Source organism: Ochotona curzoniae, unplaced genomic scaffold (genome assembly GCF_017591425.1).
Source record: "Ochotona curzoniae isolate NIBS_2020 unplaced genomic scaffold, NIBS_Ocur_1.0 contig_3819, whole genome shotgun sequence".
Taxonomy (NCBI): Eukaryota; Metazoa; Chordata; class Mammalia; order Lagomorpha; family Ochotonidae; genus Ochotona; species Ochotona curzoniae.
The window spans coordinates 49065626-49084525 of record NW_024466004.1 but is presented as its reverse complement, the minus strand read 5'-3'; the positions used below and the strand labels follow the sequence as shown (position 1 = coordinate 49084525).

General features: G+C 46.1%; 1 protein-coding gene across 1 annotated transcript; it reads right to left on the bottom strand.

Annotated features, from left to right (window-relative positions):
- Nucleotides 1–11378: 11378 nt before the first annotated feature.
- Nucleotides 11379–18666, bottom strand: PRDM13 (PR/SET domain 13). The gene is made up of 4 exons (XM_040983108.1): nt 18523–18666; nt 16911–17042; nt 16487–16607; nt 11379–13147 (listed from the first exon to the last, which is right to left on the bottom strand). The coding sequence occupies exons 1-4, from the start codon at nt 18664–18666 to the stop codon at nt 11379–11381; spliced, it is 2166 nt and encodes a 721-aa protein (XP_040839042.1).
- Between the last annotated feature and the right edge of the window lie 234 nt (nt 18667–18900).

The following is an 18900-nucleotide window of genomic DNA, read 5'->3' as shown; positions in this document are numbered from 1 at the left end:
TTTCTAAATATGTAAGTCTAGGGCCGGTGTACAACACAGTAGGTAGAGCTGCCACCTGTGACACCTGTATCCCACACGGGTACTGGTCCCACCTGCTCTACTCTAGATCCAACTCCCTAGTAATGGCCTGGCAAGAGGACCAGAGATTAGCCTAAGTGCGTTTGTGGGCCACTGCACCCACATGGGAGATACAGGAGATGCTCTTAGCTCCTGGCTTTGGCTCCTCTTGGCTTTTGCAGCTGCTTGGGGAGAAGCAAGAGATGAGAGATTTCTGTTTCTCTCCCTCTCTGTAACTCTGACTTTCAAATAAATAAATAGAAAAATCCCTAAAAATACATTTAGGGCCCGGCAGCATGGCCTAGCAGCTTAAGTCCTCGCCTTGAACGCACCGGGATCCCATATGGGCACCGGTTCTAATCCCGGCAGCTCCACTTCCCATCCGGCTCCCTGCTTATGGCCTGGGAAAGCAGTCGAAGACGGCCCAAAGCTTTGGGACCCTGTACCCACATGGGAAACCTGGAAGAAGTTCCTGGTTCCCGGCTTTGGATCAACGCAGAACCGGCCATTGCACTCACTTGGGGAGTGAATCATCGGATGGAAGATCTTCCTCTCTGTATATCTGACTTTGTAATAAAAATAAATAAATCTTTACAAAAAGCACATTTAAATCTGTCTTCTCCTCATATCTTTCTTGTGTCATCTATTGGATGAGACTACTTCCTGATATCTCTGCTTCTGCTAGTTTTCTTGCAATACAAGATTGCTTGTTAGTGCCAGTTTAAATCCTCCAGAAGCCATTTCTCTTTGCCCTAAACTCCCTACAAAAATCTTGAGTCTCTTCCAGATGATTAGCCAACATGGTTTGAATGTTTACCTGAAGTAAACACTGTATAATCATTACTTCAATTAACTCTCACAAGAACACTGTAAATACAGATGCTACAAACATTGCTCCTATTTACGGATGTAATAAACTGAGACTTGCAGAGCACTGCACTATGAAGCAATTACACCACTTTCTCATAACTGGAAGATGACAGAATCAGGGTGCAAGTTCGACTCTGCCTAACTCCATAAACCATGTGGTCTCTTAACCACCATACTGTGTTTACTCATAGAAGCTCCTTTATCTCTCCCCAGTAGCACTGTCACTCTGCTTCATAGCAGCCCTATGTGGCCTAGGATTCCTAACTTACATCAACCCATTTTTCCCACAATATCACTCTGCTTGTGGTATCCTGTCTCATGGGAATGTATTACCACCTACTTTTTCCCTTGACCCAAGACTCTACCGTTTAAGTCCTGGCACAGGTATCAGACCTTCTGCGAAGCCCTTTCCTATGCAACTCTTTCCCTGCCCTCACTCTGTCCTCTCTGAGAAGGTGCTGCTCCACTGTACTTAACCCTATCACTACAACCACCACAATGTATTATTACCTTCTAGTCCTTCACCAGATCATGAGCAGCTTGAGACAGCCTTAATCAGCCTTATGTTCCCAGCCAGGGCAGTGCCTGGCATGTAGCAGACTTGCAGTGCTCCATTAATGTTCAGGAGAATAAGACATTTAAGAGCATTCAAATGCTTGCTGAGTACCTGCTGCCTCTAAAGTACTATGCCAGAGATTCTTTTTTAAATCAAATGATACAGTCCATGCTCAATACACGCGTTTGACAAAATAAGCAACTGGTGAATATCACAATCCACCTGCTATGGAAATTCAAAAGAAGAAAACATTACCTTGAGTGGAGTAACTGAAGAAAGACTACATAGAAAGGAAGACGTTTTAAATGAAGGTAGAAATTTGAATAAAGCTCAGAAAGCAAAACCATATATCAATCATCTGAGTCTAAAGTTTGAACAAATGTTTAGCTTTGGAACTCTGATTAACAATGGATGACAGGGCCCGGTGCAGTGGCGCAGTGGTTAGGCTCCTCGCCTTGCACGCCCCGGGATTCCATATGGGTGCTGGTTCTAATCCCAGCAGCCCCGCTTCCCATCCAGCTCCCTGCCTGTGGCCCGGGAAAGCAGTCAAGGACGGCCCAAAGCTTTGGGACCCTGCACCCGCGTGGGAGACCCAAAAGAGGCTCCTGGCTTTGGATCGGCATAGCATGGGCCGTTGCGGCTCACTTGGGGAGTGAATCATCGGACGGAAGATCTTCCTCTCAGTCTCTGCTCTCTGTATATCCGCCTTTCCATTAAAAATAAAATAAATCTTTAAAAAAAATGGATGACAAAGCTAAGAATTCAGTCTCCTACCCCAGGATCCTAAATTCTATCAGATCAGCTGTTTCATTCTCTAAGAACAAGGTGTCAAATTCAAGTTTTATTCTAAGGCGTTTACTCTTTCCATGGTGAGCATTTCCTCTATCTAGCAGACCATCTCCTATGACAGAAAAATACTAAAATGCTTCTAAAGAAACTAAGACCTAGAGGATTTTACATCTGAAATTATGCTAATGATAAAATGTCAGAAACATGTGCAGCCACATATGATGAATTCGACAACTGTCTTAAGGTCACAGAGGTCTTTCTGCAAAATACATGTCATTCTGTTTACATCAAACACAGAAAACTCATTTACAAGTGAATGTCATTTTCATCTTTGTTCTGTAGCCAAGTACATCTCATTTGCATCCGATTGTTTCCCTAACAGCGTGCTTGCCACTATTCTACAGCTGGTGTGGGTTGTGCTCAGTACCTGTTACTTATCAAGTTCCACCCTGTAGTCACGCAGATGTAGATCTGAATCATAATTCCAAAATATAGTTTTACATATAGCATTTGTATGATACGCATTAAAAGGAAATTAAAATCTGATGACAGTGTTCACAGGAAACAACTTTAGAAATTCCAATTCACATGCATGTAAACACACTCTTCCTCCACTAGTCTAACACAAGGATTCCCATGTTGCTTGTCCTAAAGAACAAAACCTACAGCCAATTATCCCTAAAGCTGTTCTGGAGGCCCGTCTTGATCAACAGCTAAGGAAGACTCCGAGTCGTTAACTACAGAGAAAAGCACCAACCTAAGCGGTCACACAATCATCATCTCCCAGAGACTGAGCCGGTTCTGACATTGTCCTGGTCACCTCAGTATACACCGTGACTCCACTCACATGGCAATCAAATCAGTGACACCATCTGAAACCTGCCCATCCTACCCACAAAATCACTTATCACCAGTCATGCACCAAAGCATTGAGAACAACTCCAGGAGAATTGATTAAAGCTGTACATGGCTATGCAGGACAACCCTATGCAGCAGTAAAAATTTTTAAAGAAACAACCAGAATGAAAGTGCTCTCCTTGAACTATTATGAAAAGGACTTGAGGATACTTTTTAAATAAAGAATAATGAATACTAAATCTTTAAGACAGGAAAGAAAATAACAATATCTTGGAGCATGCCCCACATCTGGGACTTGGGGTGGATGGGAGACTGAGTGGGGCTTCTCCCTTAATATCCCCCTTTGCCCCAGATACAGGGCGGAAACAATATGGAAATAATAGTTTTACCCATTTTCCTGTAGCCCTTGAACCTTTTTAACCTAATTAACTATGTAAAGATTGTCAAAAATACAATTTAAAAAAAGAATAATGAATATTAAATCTTTAAGACAGGGAAGAAAATAAGAATATATCCATTCTTAGGTGTTTATAATTGCCAAAAAAAAACCCTAGAAGTACACAAGACACAAAGTGTTTGCAAAGCACAGATCCAAATTGTGATGATTTTGAAATGTATAAACTTGCAGAATGGGAGCATTTTAAGAAGGAGAATACAAAATTAAAGATAGGTATTAAAAGGGTAAGGATACATTTAGGATACATGTACCTGTAGTGATAACCAGTGGGTTGGTAGGAATACGCAAAGTAAGATGAAATTAAGACTCCTAAATATACTTATTAATATAGCTTTGATATCCTAGGTGTAAGTATTTCACCTATTTCAAATACAGTGTTAACTTTTTTAAAAAAGAAACCCATATCCATTCTTGGGTTATTCAAGGTCTCTTTCCTTTCTTATCTTCTCCCTTCTACCCCAACATTCTTGTTCTACTTTAGTTCCATTCTGACACCTTGTATTTCCAGGGATTCTGTCTCAGCCTGGCTCTTCCCTAAGGATAAAGCCTTTGGAATTCTATTTTAGATTGGTCCTTCTACTTTTATTTCTGCTCACCCTTAGCAACATATCAACAGAACAGTTATATGTCAACCCAGCCCAAAAGATGGGCTCCCAGTGAAACTGACAGTAGGATGTTGGACTCGGTGCTACCGTCCAGGCCTACAATTTCAGAAACACTTCAACAGTGCAATGAATGACTAATGACTGTTCATGAAAGGCTACCCATTGTAATACTAAAGGGAAAATCAGTAGAGGAGGGAGAGGACTTGGGGGGGGGGGGCAGGAAATCCCAGAGCCTATGGAACTAAATCATAAAATTTTATATATATATATAATTATATACATATATACATATATACACATATACATATATATACGTATATAATTATATATAATTTTATGATATATAAAATGATATACACTTTATGATATATATAAAATAAATGTATATGTGTGTATGTATAATATGTATATATATGGATTATGTGTGTGTGTGTTTAATATATATATTAAAGAAAAAAAACTAAATCAACTCAGCCCAAACCTTGACCCAGTTTACATGTCAAGACAGTTTGAAATTTGACTGGCTTGGGTCTGACACAGTGGCCTAGTAGCTAAATCCTCATCTTGCATGCACTGGGATGAAGATTTTTCTCTCTGTATCTCCTTCTCTCTGCAAATCTGCCTTTTTGATAAAAAATAAATCTTAAAAAAAAAAGAAATTCGATTAGCTCACATCAATCTAAGAGATTTCAAAAGACTGAAAAATGTTTTATGTCCTCACTCTGGAATTGAATAAATCTCTGGCAATACGCAATAGTCATGAAATTCTCCATAAACTTGAGTCATCATATTACTTTTTTTATAACCACTCTAGACTCACTCTTATATATGTTGAGTTTAGAAATCCATCATAGTTTTTTCAAAAACCCATTTCCCATCAAATTTTTGAAGACATCACATATGCCTAAATTAAAAATAAACAAATAAGATAAACTTTTAATTCCATTTTCCACACTTTTTAAAGTGTTCACATGCTCATCTTTACATCTCATGAGATCAAGCCAGACTAAACAGAATCAAGTCTTATTGGGATTTTTTTCAGAATCTAAGTGATTTCTGATCCGTAACAAACCAATTCTGACTCTATCTGAAGAAACATGGAGACCCATTGAACTTTTCCTTCATCGTCACATAAAGCATTCATTTGATGCAAGCACAAAGGCTTCAAACTGAATTTCTGGGCAACCCCAATGTCAGAAGGCAATATTGTATCACCAATGTACAGTATGTTTCAGAGACAGGCTGTAGTTAATGTGCCTGAGAATGAATCAGGAATATTTCTTGCTGGCTGGGAAACATAAGTCTCCTTTTCCTTATCCATAGAATAGATTGTTAAAATGGTTAAATGAGGTAATAAAAATAAAATAAGTGCTGTGGAGTAAATCTCAAGGCAAAGCTAATTTTTTTCTTACTTTATAAGAAGAATACTAGTCAATATAAGTGAAACTGCATACCACCAATTCTAAACTATGCTACACAAATTTTGGAAGCACAAAATTGTAGCACAGCATGTACACAAATACCTACAGATAGCAAAGGCAGTAACCTAAGACTATATTGCAGCAGGCTACCTCCAAATAACTCAGAACGTCTATTCTACAAAACTCCTACAGCATCAAGCACATGCTTTTCTGTCTTCCTGTTTGCTAAGGCATTTTCCCCCTGCTTTCCAAAAATCACAAATAAGCTTATAAAATGTGACATGGTACATTGACTCATTTCTCACTGGGTTGACTCTCAGCATACCTGAAAGCATTTGGTTGCTCATAGGTGCGTTCTGCTCCCGTCCAAAGCCCCCCAACACAGCTTTGTTCCGACCTGCTTGCGTCTCCATTGACCTTAAGGTGATAATTTAGAAATCGGCTGTTCAGTGTCACATACAGAATCTTCTCTTCCTGCCTTCCCTCCCCTCCAGGGGTTTGAAAAAAACAAAGAGTAAAAACAATCTTTGACCTTCACTCTGTTCCCAGTCAAGCCATCAGCTATTGCATCGCTCTTCACCCTCTATCACACAAGACATTTCCACCTAAGGCTTTCTAGTCAGATCACTGGATTTGAGTGTCTGCCGTTCAAATACAATTTGCCATAGAACATTGAGCTTTAAATCATTGTCTACTTAAAGTAACTTCCAGGAACATTACTGGACTGTCAGTGTTAAAAACAACAAACATAACTGCAGCTATTTTCTACAGTCCTGAATTAAGCAAAGGAAAACAAAAAAGGTGGGGCAGGCAAAATGCTCATATTTCAATGTCTACTATATTTTCATTGTTCCTTCACGCTCCGTGAAAGCAGCTTTTAATCTATTCAGTCATCAAAAGTCTGTTTTTCCAAGTTACGGCATTCATAGTCTTTATTGAACTTGGGGCTTTAATTTTCTATTCTTGATACATGAAATGAGAAAGCCCATGTAAGAGTGCCTCAAAATTGCCTCAAAAGGTGTTAGTGCATAATTATGTCCGCCCAAACTGGGTCCCTTTCTAAAGTTCTCTCCGCCCAAGGTTTGCCACCCAAAGCCATTAGCTGTTAAATTACAGTGGCTGATGACAGAAGCTCTCCTATCGACTTTAGCAGGAACGTCCCACCAGGCTCCTTCTGGAATTAAACACCGGCCCTGGACCCGCTGACTGTTAACCCTTTCCTTAACAACTCACCCCTGGGCAGCCAGGGGTTACATCGGACCTCCCAAGGGAGAAGGCGCCCCTGTCCACTTCCCTGTGAAGACAGATGAAGACGGCTAAGGGCCCGGGGTGCCTGGCTCTCCGCCACCACTGGGGACTCGCCGGGGCTGGAACGCCCTCGGGGTTTGTTGGGTGCCGCAGGCTCCCGCCCAACACCCGTACGCGCCGCGAGACTGCCAGACCTCTGCCCGAGTCCAGAACCCGGAACCCCCGCTCCCCGGAAGAGCGCCCCGAGCCCGCAGCAAGCCTCGCACCTTCACCGGCGCCCCGACGCCGGGCCACGCCACGACGCACTCGCTACGTCCTACCGGGACAGCGCCTGCCCAAACCTTCGCGCGCTGCCAGCCCGCCACCAATAGCAACCCTGGCCCCACAGCATGAGCCAATGGAAGCGCTCGGAGGAATGGGACTCAGCCAATCACTGCCCTCTCGGCTCTGGAACCCCACGCCACCCACCCCCGACCAGAGCGGCTGCTCCTCTAACCATTCTCCATCCCTGGGAGTCTGTAGACACGAAACCCAGAATGGACGCGGCCTTGGTTCAGGAAGGGAGATGCACTGACTCGCCGCTATTGAATGCTTCTGCTTAAGCCCCCTTATCTGCTAAATCACGCATTTGGAAAATCGGTGAAAACAAAAGCGGAGGCAGGGAAACATTCTGCAACTAAAAGCTAGGATAAGAACTCAAGTCTTAGCTTAAACGGGAAAATAGCCTGATGAGAGGTCTGAAGACGCTTCTTAGCAAAACCGTGGACGGCCCTGATGTACTGAAAGTGCTTCGTGCCCCTTAGGGTTAGAATTATCACGAGAAGCCGCTTCCTGTAAAAAGAATTAATGCTTATGTTTGGGTGTTTCCTCAATCCCTTTAGGTTGACATGCTCTAGAGTCGTTTTAACATTGTTGGAGAGATCTGGGCACTTCGAATGAGACTATAGGCAGTTGGTTGTCATTAGTTCATTAAATGTTCACGACCACGCTATTGCTTCTTTCGTCCTGTATTACAAATGAAGAAATAAGGCAATAGAGAAACTACCCCAAAATGTCAAACTTTAATCAGTGATGGAGGCAAAATGAGAACCCGGGTCCTTCTGATCTATATGTTATCAAAACATTTTAAGACCCAAATTAACTAGGTCTGAACAATCTGGAGTCTTTCACTTCTAAATGGCTTGAATCCTCTCCCCACCCCACCCCACCCCACCCCACCCCCCCCATCTTTTCCTTACTGGTTTTTTTTTTTTTTTTTTTTTTTTTTTTGGTGTAAAAGATTCAGTTACAATCTTGGAAACTTCCAGGTGCTTCAGTGTGCACCTCCTCCTCCCACCCCCCTCCCAGCTTAGTTGTGATCCCTAGTATTAGAAGACTTGTTGTGGGGTAGAGGGGCTGGGGGAGTGGAGAGAAAGATGTAGGAGAGAAACACTACTGCAACTGAGTTGTGTAAGTACCATTGTATAAGTCCACACATATTTGGCTTTGTCATTAAAAAGAAATGATGTTAACTGTATGGGATGGTGTATGCATGAACAAATAAGGTGATTATCTGCATCCACTGGAATTGTAAGTACTTTCTATTAAGATCCTTTTATTAGACGACTTAGCCTTTAGGACATGGGTGTTCCCACCTCGGAGTGTGTGAAGTCAATCCCTGGTCCTAATTCCAGCTTTCTGGGGGGATAGTAGTGAATGCTCCAGTAGTTCGGTTCCTGCTACAACATATGGACACATGGGTCGAGTTTCCAGCTTGACCCTGGGTGGAGCCAATGCTGGCAATGGGGGAGTGGGAATTAGTAGATGCGAGCTGGTTTTTTGCCTCTCAAGCAAAAATAATAATAATAATAAGCATTTTGTGTTCAGCCTCTATTTTTTAACCTAGATTCTGTTTGATATCTTCTAATATGAGTTTACAAGCAGAAATCGGAGGGGGAGGAGATGTTTTATTAGATATCAATTCTCGATGTGTTTTGTATGACTGAACTATTTTAATTTAGTTTTTATGTGTCTCCATACAAAACAGCAAGAATTATGGGAATTGGTATTGAGCCAGGAAATGAGAGAGAAGTAATTTTGTAGTTAGCACAATGCTTTGTATATTTCAAATGGAGACAGCCTTTCTCCTTGTCCTTGAGAATTTATACAATCTGATTTCAGAAAAGTTTTCCAATACTACAAGGCTGGATCTGATTTCAAGCAATAAATGTTTCAGAAGACAATGCATAATATTAGGCAAGTGGGAAGAAGCTCTGTGCTCCTGGAACCCAGATTTAGCAGAATGTTCAGATTCACTTTCAGCTTTGTGTGGCAAAACCATCTCTGAACCTGCTGGGAGAAACCCAAGATCCTTCTCTCCACGGAGAGAAAAGAATGCAGGTAACCTACACATCTACATACAGTATTCACTAGTGCTAATATCTTTGTCACCACACTTTCTTATTAGTCTACACTTTTTTTTTCCTCTTATGGTTTTCTTCTGTAAAGCGAAACATTCTGTGGTAGATTAAAACCAAGCATCTGTCATTTTTAACATCATTTTTCTCACAGTAGAAATCTTTTCATAGATCACTACCGGTAAACATCAGAGGCTCTCACAACTGCTGTGACTTACCAGAAAAAGTTCCTACTAGCCAAGTCAATGAGTGAGGCTGCGTTCCCAACTGGGGCTTCAGGGTGGAGACTCACAAAAAGGCCATGTGGAAGCATGTGAAAGCATCGGGGTCCTATGCAGACCCTTTAGTGAACTACCAGAATCTCTGAAGCAAGCTCAGAGAAGTGCTGCAGACCTGAGTTCCCGTGGTGTGCCCTTAACCACATACCTGACCACACTCCATTTCCCAGAGCGAAATCGTCCCCCTAGAGTGTGAATGGGAGGTGGGATAGCTTTCAGTGGCAGCTCATACAATGGTATTCCTTATGAAAACCTTCGTCAATTAACATCAATTTTTTATGATCAGTAAATACAATTATTGTATGTTTATGCACTTCTAATTATGTGAATCCCAGGAAGTTTGAACAGTGTATATTTCTCTTCTATCAAATGTGCCTGATAATGACAACACAACAATGTCGGAAGAAATGCACAGGGGCAAGGGGGGCGGGCCAGGCGGGGGGAGCATTAAGCCAGTAAGTCAGCAGCTGCCACAAAGTAGATCCTTCTTTAGGATTTGTCAAAAATTATAGGTATTTTGCTTCCAGGAGAAATTTGTTAGAACAGAAAACAACAAGAAACAGTGTTTCAGTCGCTCTGCCATTTTTTAACAAGACATAACATGTGGGGCCATTTAGCTATTTATTTTTAAAAACAAAGTTTCAGAGAGAGGGAGAGACAGAAAGAGAAAGAGATCTTCAGCCTGCTGCATCACTCCCCATCAGCCAGGAGTGTAGAATCCCATCCAAGTTTCCCACATGGTTGTCAGGGGGTCCTAGTACTGCAGTCATTTCTGCTGATTTCCCAGGCACATCAGCAGGGAGCTGTATAGGAGATTGAGCAGCTGGGACTCTAATCATAGGGTACACCAGCAAGGCAGGCAACAGCTGAACTGGTTGCACCCAATGCCTAGCAGAATTTATTTCTTTGAAGCTCAGTTGCATCCTCCATAACCTGAAAACAATATTTAACTTGATTAACAATGGTTTTGGAAAACAACTTCCTACTGTCTGAAAATTGGCAAAATGTAGGTATTAAAAACAGCCTGTATCCCTTACATTTATGTATGACTAATCGAATTATACAGTATCCTATGATTATTTTACTGTGGGGTGGAAAGTTGTTTTCAAATTAAACTATTCTTTAAAGATATGCTGAAACTGGTAAATGAACAAATTCTCATTTGTTTATTTTTCTTAAAGATTGCACAAACTGGAACCAACACCAAAATACTGTTCTCACTGTACATCATTCATAATAAAACAACATACAACACAGTTGTACTCTACGAAATAGGATTTTGTTTACAATTATATATTGCATGCTCTTAGATTCATGCTGTAAATATTTCACATTTATCAGTAATCTCATAAATAATTATGACAACCAATTTGAACACGGGCTACTACTACTATTCAGTGCGGCAAGGTGTAGTCTGACAGGAGAGATGAAATGGAAAAACAAGGGGTTTGTTTCATTAGTGAAACGCTAACGTAAAAGACACGCAAAACGTCGTTTCAAAAGGCACAATTTCTTTCACAGAAAAGTACAATTTCAAAACACGTGCCAGTTAACATCGGCGTCCTTGAGAGTGCTGTAACGTTGATATTAATGTGAGTATAAACTCCAAGGTCCGTGCAAGGAAGTTCCAACCCAGGAGTCCGGATGGGGTGCGGGGTGTGCAGCATACCCTCTACCCTGAAATTTCCGCACTTCTCCGGCAAATAAAACCTGATCTTAACACAAACACACTCTCTCTCTCTCTCTCTCTCTCTCTCTCTCTCTCTCTCTCTCTCTCTCTCTCTCTCTCTCTCCACTCGGCCCGCACGGCACTCCCAACCCCTTCCCTTCCGGGGTAGAAGGGTTATGAGTCGCGCTCGCAGCCGCCCCCGGCCTCCGGGTCGCTCTGGTCGTCCGTGAAGCAGACGTCCACGTCGCTGTCATCGCTCTTGGGATCACCCGGCTCCGGCGGGTAGCCGGACTCGGCGCCCGGGCCGTCGCCGGCCTTGGCGAGCAGGCTCTGGCCAGGGTGGCGCGACTTGACGTGGCGCTCCAGGTCCCGGCGGCGCACCAGCACCTTGCCGCAGAACTCGCAGCGGTAGGGCGTGTTGCCCTCGGCGTGCAGCCGGATGTGCTTGTTGAGGTTGCTGGGGTCGCCGAAGGGCCGCAGGCACACTTTGCACTTGAGCGGCTTGTAGCCCGTGTGTGTCCGCATGTGGATCTTGAGCCCGTACTTGCGCGAGTACAGCTTGCCGCAGTAGAGGCACAGGTGGCCGGTCTTGGGTTTGCCCACGCTGCTGCCGCCGCCGCCCCCAGCGCCACCTGCCGCCACCACGGCCGGTGGCAGCGTCCCTGAGTCCAGCCGGCCGCGGCCCTTCCCAGACGCCATCTCCGACAGCTGCTGCGTGTGCATGGCGATCTCACGGTCAATACTGGCCAGGGACCCCAACTCAGCGGGGCTTAGAGCGGCCGCAGCAGCAGCCGCCGCCGCCGCAGCAGCAGCAGCGGGGCCGCTTAAATAGGAGATGGACTCGGGATACTTGAACAGCCCACCGAAGTGCAATTTGAGCGGGTAATATGCTGCGGCGGCCGGCGAGCTATAGAGTAGCTCCCCGTTGTAGACGGTAAAGGCCGGCATGACGGCGGGCAAGTGGCTATACTCGCCCCCGGGATAGGCCTTGAACCCCCCGGCTTCGAGGGGCGGCAGAGCGCAGCGCTCCAGAGATAGCCCAGGCGCGGGGGGCAGCTGCGAGTACCGCGCTCCCGGGAGGGCTGCGGCAGTGGCGGGCGGGGTCCGCTCCACGTGCTTGAAGGCGGACGCCTCTTCCGGCGGGCCGGGCAGCAGAGGAAAGCCGCGCAGGGCCCCCGAGCAAGGCAAGCCAGACGGAGGCGGAGGCGGCGGCGGGTCCCCCGCGAGCAGGCACTTGGGGTGGTGGTGATGGTGGTGCGCATGGTGGTGATGGTGGTGGCTGGCGCTGCCCGCCGCCAGGTTCTCCCCGCTACCGGGGCGCCCGCCTGTCCGGCTCCCACTCAGAAGCCTGCCCAAGGCCAGGCCGGCTCCCTGCTTGCCTCCGCCCTCCTCCCTGTAGAGGTCGACTTGGCCGGCCGCGGCCGACCTGGCTAAGCCGGCGGGCTTGAAAGCAGAACGCACACCGCCGGGGTAGAAGGCCAAGCTGCCACCCCTCGCTGGGGAACCGCCCACGTTGCCCAGGAAATGGCCGTGTCCTCGGGCGGCCCCGCTCATGTCCAGGGCGCGGTCCGGCTGTTCCTTGCCCTTCTTGGACAATCCCCACTTGCTCGGGGACGACGAGGCGGCCGAGGGCGCAGAGGAGACCTCGCGCTTGATGCTCTCCCGCGCCCCGCAGCCCTGAGTGGGCAGTGGGGCTTGCGGGTGGGACCTCAAAGGGTCTGCTGGGGTGAGCGCGGCGAACTCGGGCCCAGGGGCTTTGGGAGAGAGGCCAAGGCCGTCTGCCGCCGGGGCAGCGCTATGACGAGCCGCGTGCTCCTGAAGCAGGAAGGAGCGGCCCGCGCCGCCACCACCGCTAAGCACGCAGTGGAAGCGCAGGTGTGCCTTGAGGCTGTTGGGGTACCTAAACGTCCTCCAGCAGTACCAGCAAATGTAGCGCTCCTCTCCTGGGCGAGAAAGAGTAGGAAAGTGACTCTGTGAGAGGCGAACGACCCAGACCCAGAGTAAACAGCAGTACACCCCAGGCAAAAGTCCAGCGGTAGTGGGAGAATTGGGTGTGTTCTTGGGGCCTCGGGTATGTCTATTGTATCAGGGACCCAGAAGGTTCAACTGGCCACCCTAATCATCATCTGCATCCTCGGGGACTACTCAGAAGCCAGGAGGGGAGATCTGGACCTTTCCAATGGAGACTTCCTCCGGGCCATCTGAGCAAATCCTCATTGGAAGAGCAGTGCTCAAGCAGTCTGGCCAGGGAAGAGCAGAGAGCAGCTGTTGCTTTAAATCAAGTATTGAGGCTGTGCTGGGCCTGGGCCCATCTGTTGGCGCTCGCAGAATAAGTGGCGTATGTCAAGGAGTTTGGATAAACTGAACAAAGGCCAATCTAATGGTCGTGAGCGCCTCATTACCAGGCAAGACAATATCTTGTATGTATGGGCCATATGTAATCATTCCTTTCCCTAGAACAATATCTTTTGTGTCCACGACCCACCCTTTTTACCCCCTCCCTGTTTTAAACACTTCGCCTGAGGTTTTCCTGCAGCGTGACCAAGTGAAGGACCACATAGGGACTATAATTTGCTATTCTTCAAAAATTATTTGTGTTTCCTCTTAACCCCATTTAATTTGGTGAAAGAAAAGTCCTGTGCTCTGATATCCTAGGAAGAATCATGATATTCCAAGAAGGATGCTGCTCTATTATTTTCTGTTGTTCTACTTGGTGAGTAATTAACTCCCAAATAGCTACACTAATCCAATTTTAGCAAAATCCTTGAGAAGCAAGATTACTTTGTGCTTATTACATTTACCTGTAAGTGAGAGAGATAGACTCAGTTTTTATAAGTATAGGACTCTGCCAGGCATGATACACATATTTAGTGTCAAATCTTTCCTGTGTGATTAATATTATCAGTAATAATTTTTTATTTTGCCAGACTCTGAACACAATCAACAAATATATCTATGAGAAAGGTTCTGACCACATGTAACAGTTTGTCTCCACTCAAAAAAATCATGACACTACTGTGTGGAGAACAATCTTGCAATTTGGTTTCTTTTAAAATATGCTTGATAATACTGAAACGGAACCACAAGGAAGTAGCCGAAGTATACTTTGGTTTCCTAAAATCTAATGGGAAAGGTAAATTCTCCCTCCTTTTATACAAGCATTTCAAGTTTCTTAAACATTACTAGCAAAAAACCTTAGGGGGGAAATTCCATTCTCCTTTGGGTGTATTTATGTGTTGGCTTTGTGTAAAGCAAACAGCATCTCATCCCATAAAAAAGATGGAAGTTAACTCAAAAGCATTTCATTCCAATAAAAGACCAAGGGAGAGGGAAAAAAGGGGTGGAGGCAGAAGAGTATTTGCCTATGCAATTGTATCTTACTGCTTACAAACATCTCAGATGTAAACCATTTCTGGGTTCCTGTTACCCTGTATTGAGCCCCTGTGAAACTCTTGGAATAAGAGCCAACAGAGACTTCATGCATTCTCTTGATGCATTTGTCAATGTGTGATGTTAAATAGCCTCCGTTATTCTGAAGAACAGTACTTTTTCGGTATCTGGGAACCGTCAGTCTACCTCAGTCCACATAGTTGTTAAGACTAAGGAGCAGTATATTCCTTCATTAAATTACAGAACTGAAGACCACTCAAGTTATCTAGGACTGGGAGTATGGCAACCCTACCTAATGTCATCCTGTTTCCACAATTTAAGCAAAAATCAAATGGTTCTTAATCTAACAGATCTCCTCTTCAGTTTATTCTGCCTGGCATGTTCTCCAGACTGAAAATTCAACTTAGGCCAAGTGTATTAAACATACATCATAAGTGATTTTCTCTCTCCTTCATGTAACCCTAAGGTGATCAAGATTTCAAACATCTCCATGAGGAATAAGTCAGGTTCAAAACAACCCAAACCAAAAAGAAAAGAGAAGTAGTATATATTTTGACATCTGTCCCGAAGCTGTTTACAGACTCAGTTGATTGAAATAAAAACACTTAAGGTCACTATCAACACAATTGTTTCGGGACTGTTTGAGAGTACCTAATGAAGAGTGGTTCATTTAGAAAAGGCTGGTTCCTATGGAGAGTGGCCCTCCCAACTATTCCATTGTGGCTAATCCAAGATTTCCCCATTTATGGGGGCTCATCCCATGCTACTTTTACTCAAAGAACGTGACAAGCAAATTTAAGATAGTGTGATGTATGGAACAAACTAAACTAGTATAATTTCTGTTAAACCTGCAATTCAACTAATGTACTAATTGATACAGTGAAGTAAAGTGATTCAATGTCCTTAATAACCCTTATTCTGTCTCATTCATGGAGTGCTTGATGATACCCCAAATGTGTATTAATCTCTCTCTGTCTACCTCTAAAGAGATGAGATTGTGTGGGTAACTCAGGATACTATGCTAAAATATTTCACAAGATTATGCTCACTAAATAATAAATGGGTGTTTGGGAGAAGTTACAAACTAGAATAACTGGTAGAGGTATGGAGGGGCGGGTAAATCATGGAAGCTTTAGAAGAAGGGAGTCTCAGGGTTTTTACTATTTTAGCATTTTAGCATTTTCCAGCCTTGTTTCCACAGGAAGAGTTCTTCAGTGTTCCAGGGAAGGTTTGTGATTGTTTTTCTCTTTAGTTGGTGCACCTTCATTTGCATAACCCTGCTCTTGGCTTTGAAAGGAATCAAATAAATCTGAGAAGAAACTGGGATACAACCCAGATTCAATTTAAGTAGGGAGAGGGGAAAGAACAAATACCTCTTAAATGGAAAGGCCTTGGTACCTGCCAAAGGAGTGGCAGTAACTACCGTAATGCTTCTAAATTACGATAGGAATACGTTGGAAACCAGTGAGGGAAAGATGCCCTCCTGCCTAGTGAAAGCGCTCCAGCTTGAGTAATGCTTTCTGGGTCTCACCATGTAATCGCTGTAACAATATTTTAAGGCTCTTTAAAAAAATAGATTCTTAATTGAGTATATAAAATCTTTGAGGGCATGCAATAGAAATGCATGATCCAGTAAAGTTCATAAATAGTATCTCCCCGCTCCTGCCATCCACAGCCAGATGATTGCTGTCAGTGTCGTCACCATTATTTTAAAGAGATGTGATGACGTCGCCTCTCGGCCTACACCAGGAGCGTGAATTCAGCTTTACACAGATCAAGAGAAAGGTCCTTCAAGTTTGGGGAGACCTTGGAATCCGGGAGCAGGGAAAGGGCGGGGAGGGTCTGAACTCACAACCACCCACTCTAGACTGAAGCCCTCCCGGAGGTAGTACCTTTCTCGTCGTGCGTCGGAGTCGCGGTGGTGGGGATGTCGAACCACTGAGCCAGGGAATTGGAATACCACACCGTCAGTTCCTCCCCCGGCTGGACATCTCGTAATGCTCGATAGAAGATCTGGGACCCAAGGAATGGGACAGCTGTCATTTCTGGGGGTAACCGGTCAGAAAAGCAACTGGAAAGCAAGGTTTAGATCCTGGCCCCTGATACTGTGTGACTCTAGTGGAGAAACTAGTGGATCTCTCTGAACCTCGCTTCCCTCCATCCAACGGGAAACTAACAGTAGTATTTACCACGAAGGGTCAGGAGGTTTAAACGACACCTAAAGCGCTTTGCTCAGGGTTGTTGCCCCTGGACCCTTCACCCGTAAAGGACCTTTGGGTGGACAGAATTGGGAAGGGTGTGGGGAGTTGGCAGTACCTGTCCTCCCGGTAAGTCTGCAATAGCTTCCAGAGTCTGTTCCTGGGGGTTCCTGGCTGCCCGGATTAAGCCTATCCACTCCAGAGGGGAGCCCCCCGACTCGTCCACCAGCTCGCCTCTCACCATGCGCACCTGCAACACAAGCAGTGGTCGTACTCCCGCGCCCCACGATCAAGCCCACCAACCAGAGGGAAAGCTTGTCCTTCTTCCCCACCCGACTCGGGAAAACGTTGATCAAGGCGGTGTTGGCGATTGGAAATATCCTAATTCCTTTAGAGCCCTAATTAAGGAAAGGAGGAAGAGGGAATGCTGGTTGATCCAGCTGTACCCTCCGCGCGCCGCACCTGGCGGGTTCCAGCACGTTCCCCACCCCCACCGTGGCTCTCGCACTTGCAGTTCCGAACGCAGCGGTAGCGCCGGGGAAAGACGCTGAAAACTGAAGTCCCAGCGCTCCGAGCGTGCGCTTCCCTGATGCTCCGCGCCGCCCACTCCTGCAGCACCACATCTAGGTGCGGACGAGACTGGCAGCCCAAGTCTCCGAACAAAGCACCTGCAGGGTAAAGCTTGTCCACAGCTGGCTGTCCATTTAAAAGCCATTAAGTCGCATTTAAAGAGGAAGGCGTGGTGTGCAACAAACCCCAGTTGAGACTGTGGGCAGGGTGGGGAAGAGGAAGAGGTGATGGCACCCGCAGCGAGGTGCGGAGGTGAGGGGTGGGGGTCCCGCAGGAGGGGTGTCCTGGCTATTTCTGACAAACGGGTTCTGGACAGCGATTAGCCAAGCTGTGGTCCTGCCTTCCCACCAGACCCCTTGGCCGCCGTTTGCCACATTTGTGACCCTGGGACTCCCCCAAGGCTGGTGAAAGTGTCTCTAAATTCTGTTTCTGGTTAGGGATCGCTGTTTGCGGAGTCGGAGCCAAAAAGTTAGCCAGTGCCGTCTCTTGGTTGGGACTGTGGATTCTGGGTCTATCTGCAGGTGCCCTGATCAGTGGGTGCCCATCACCCTCTGAGCCCACGTCAGAGCCTGATATACCCTATCTTCCTTTACCCCAAACCCACAGGCAAACATCCGCAGGAGGAAAAAAATCTGTCGGAGATTCCAAGTACTCAGCTTCCCAGGGATTATTGATTCCCCCCTCCTCACCCCCCCCCCGGAATAAAATCCCTTTAAGAGTAATCTAAGCCTCAAATTAGCATAACGAAGAGAAGCAACAAGCCAAGTCCACTGCGTGCTGCACTGGTGGAGAGATTCGTTATTCTGGCTTTGAGGTGCAAAGGCAGGTGGGGGCGGGAGACCTCCGGCACTGCTGAGGAGCCCACGAGTTCCTAGTGGTCCACACTGAGAGGCCCGTGCAAGTGGGTGCACTCTAACTCTCTTCAGTCACTCCTCTACCCAGCTCTCAATTAACGAGACTTTCAAAAAATCAAGACGTATAGCTCTCAATCAATGAGACAGTAAAAATAATCGGAGTCCCCTTCCACCTGGCACACGGAGCAGATAACGACTCAGTCCTACCTCCCCCTACCCACAACTCCCTTTATCTTTTCTACCCATTTCTTGGGTCAGGGTGAAGGAGGGCGAATGACAGAGGACGGAGGTCGTATTGGCCAATACCTTTTTCTTGGGCCCAGGCTCCCTGCGGTCTGACAGGTACTTGCCCAGTTTAAAGGTGCCGGGCACCGGCCCGAGGCGCAAACCGGCGGGAATGCAGCAGTCGGCACTGACGCTGGTGGCCGGAACGCGGGTGGCTGCGTGCATAGTTGTTGTTGTTGATGTTGTCGCTGCCGCCGCCAGGCAGGCGCTGGGGCGCACAGGGTCTTCGTCAGGGCGCGAGTGACAGAGCCGGAGCGGTGCGCTAGCCAGGAAGCCTCACCCCGACGTGCGTCCTCCGCCCGCGGAGTGACGCGGGCGGCCATGCACTGCGCCTTTTCTATTGGGGCGGGCGCCTTTTGGCACTGCCAGTGCAAGGGCGCGGAGTTTGGTGAGAGAGTT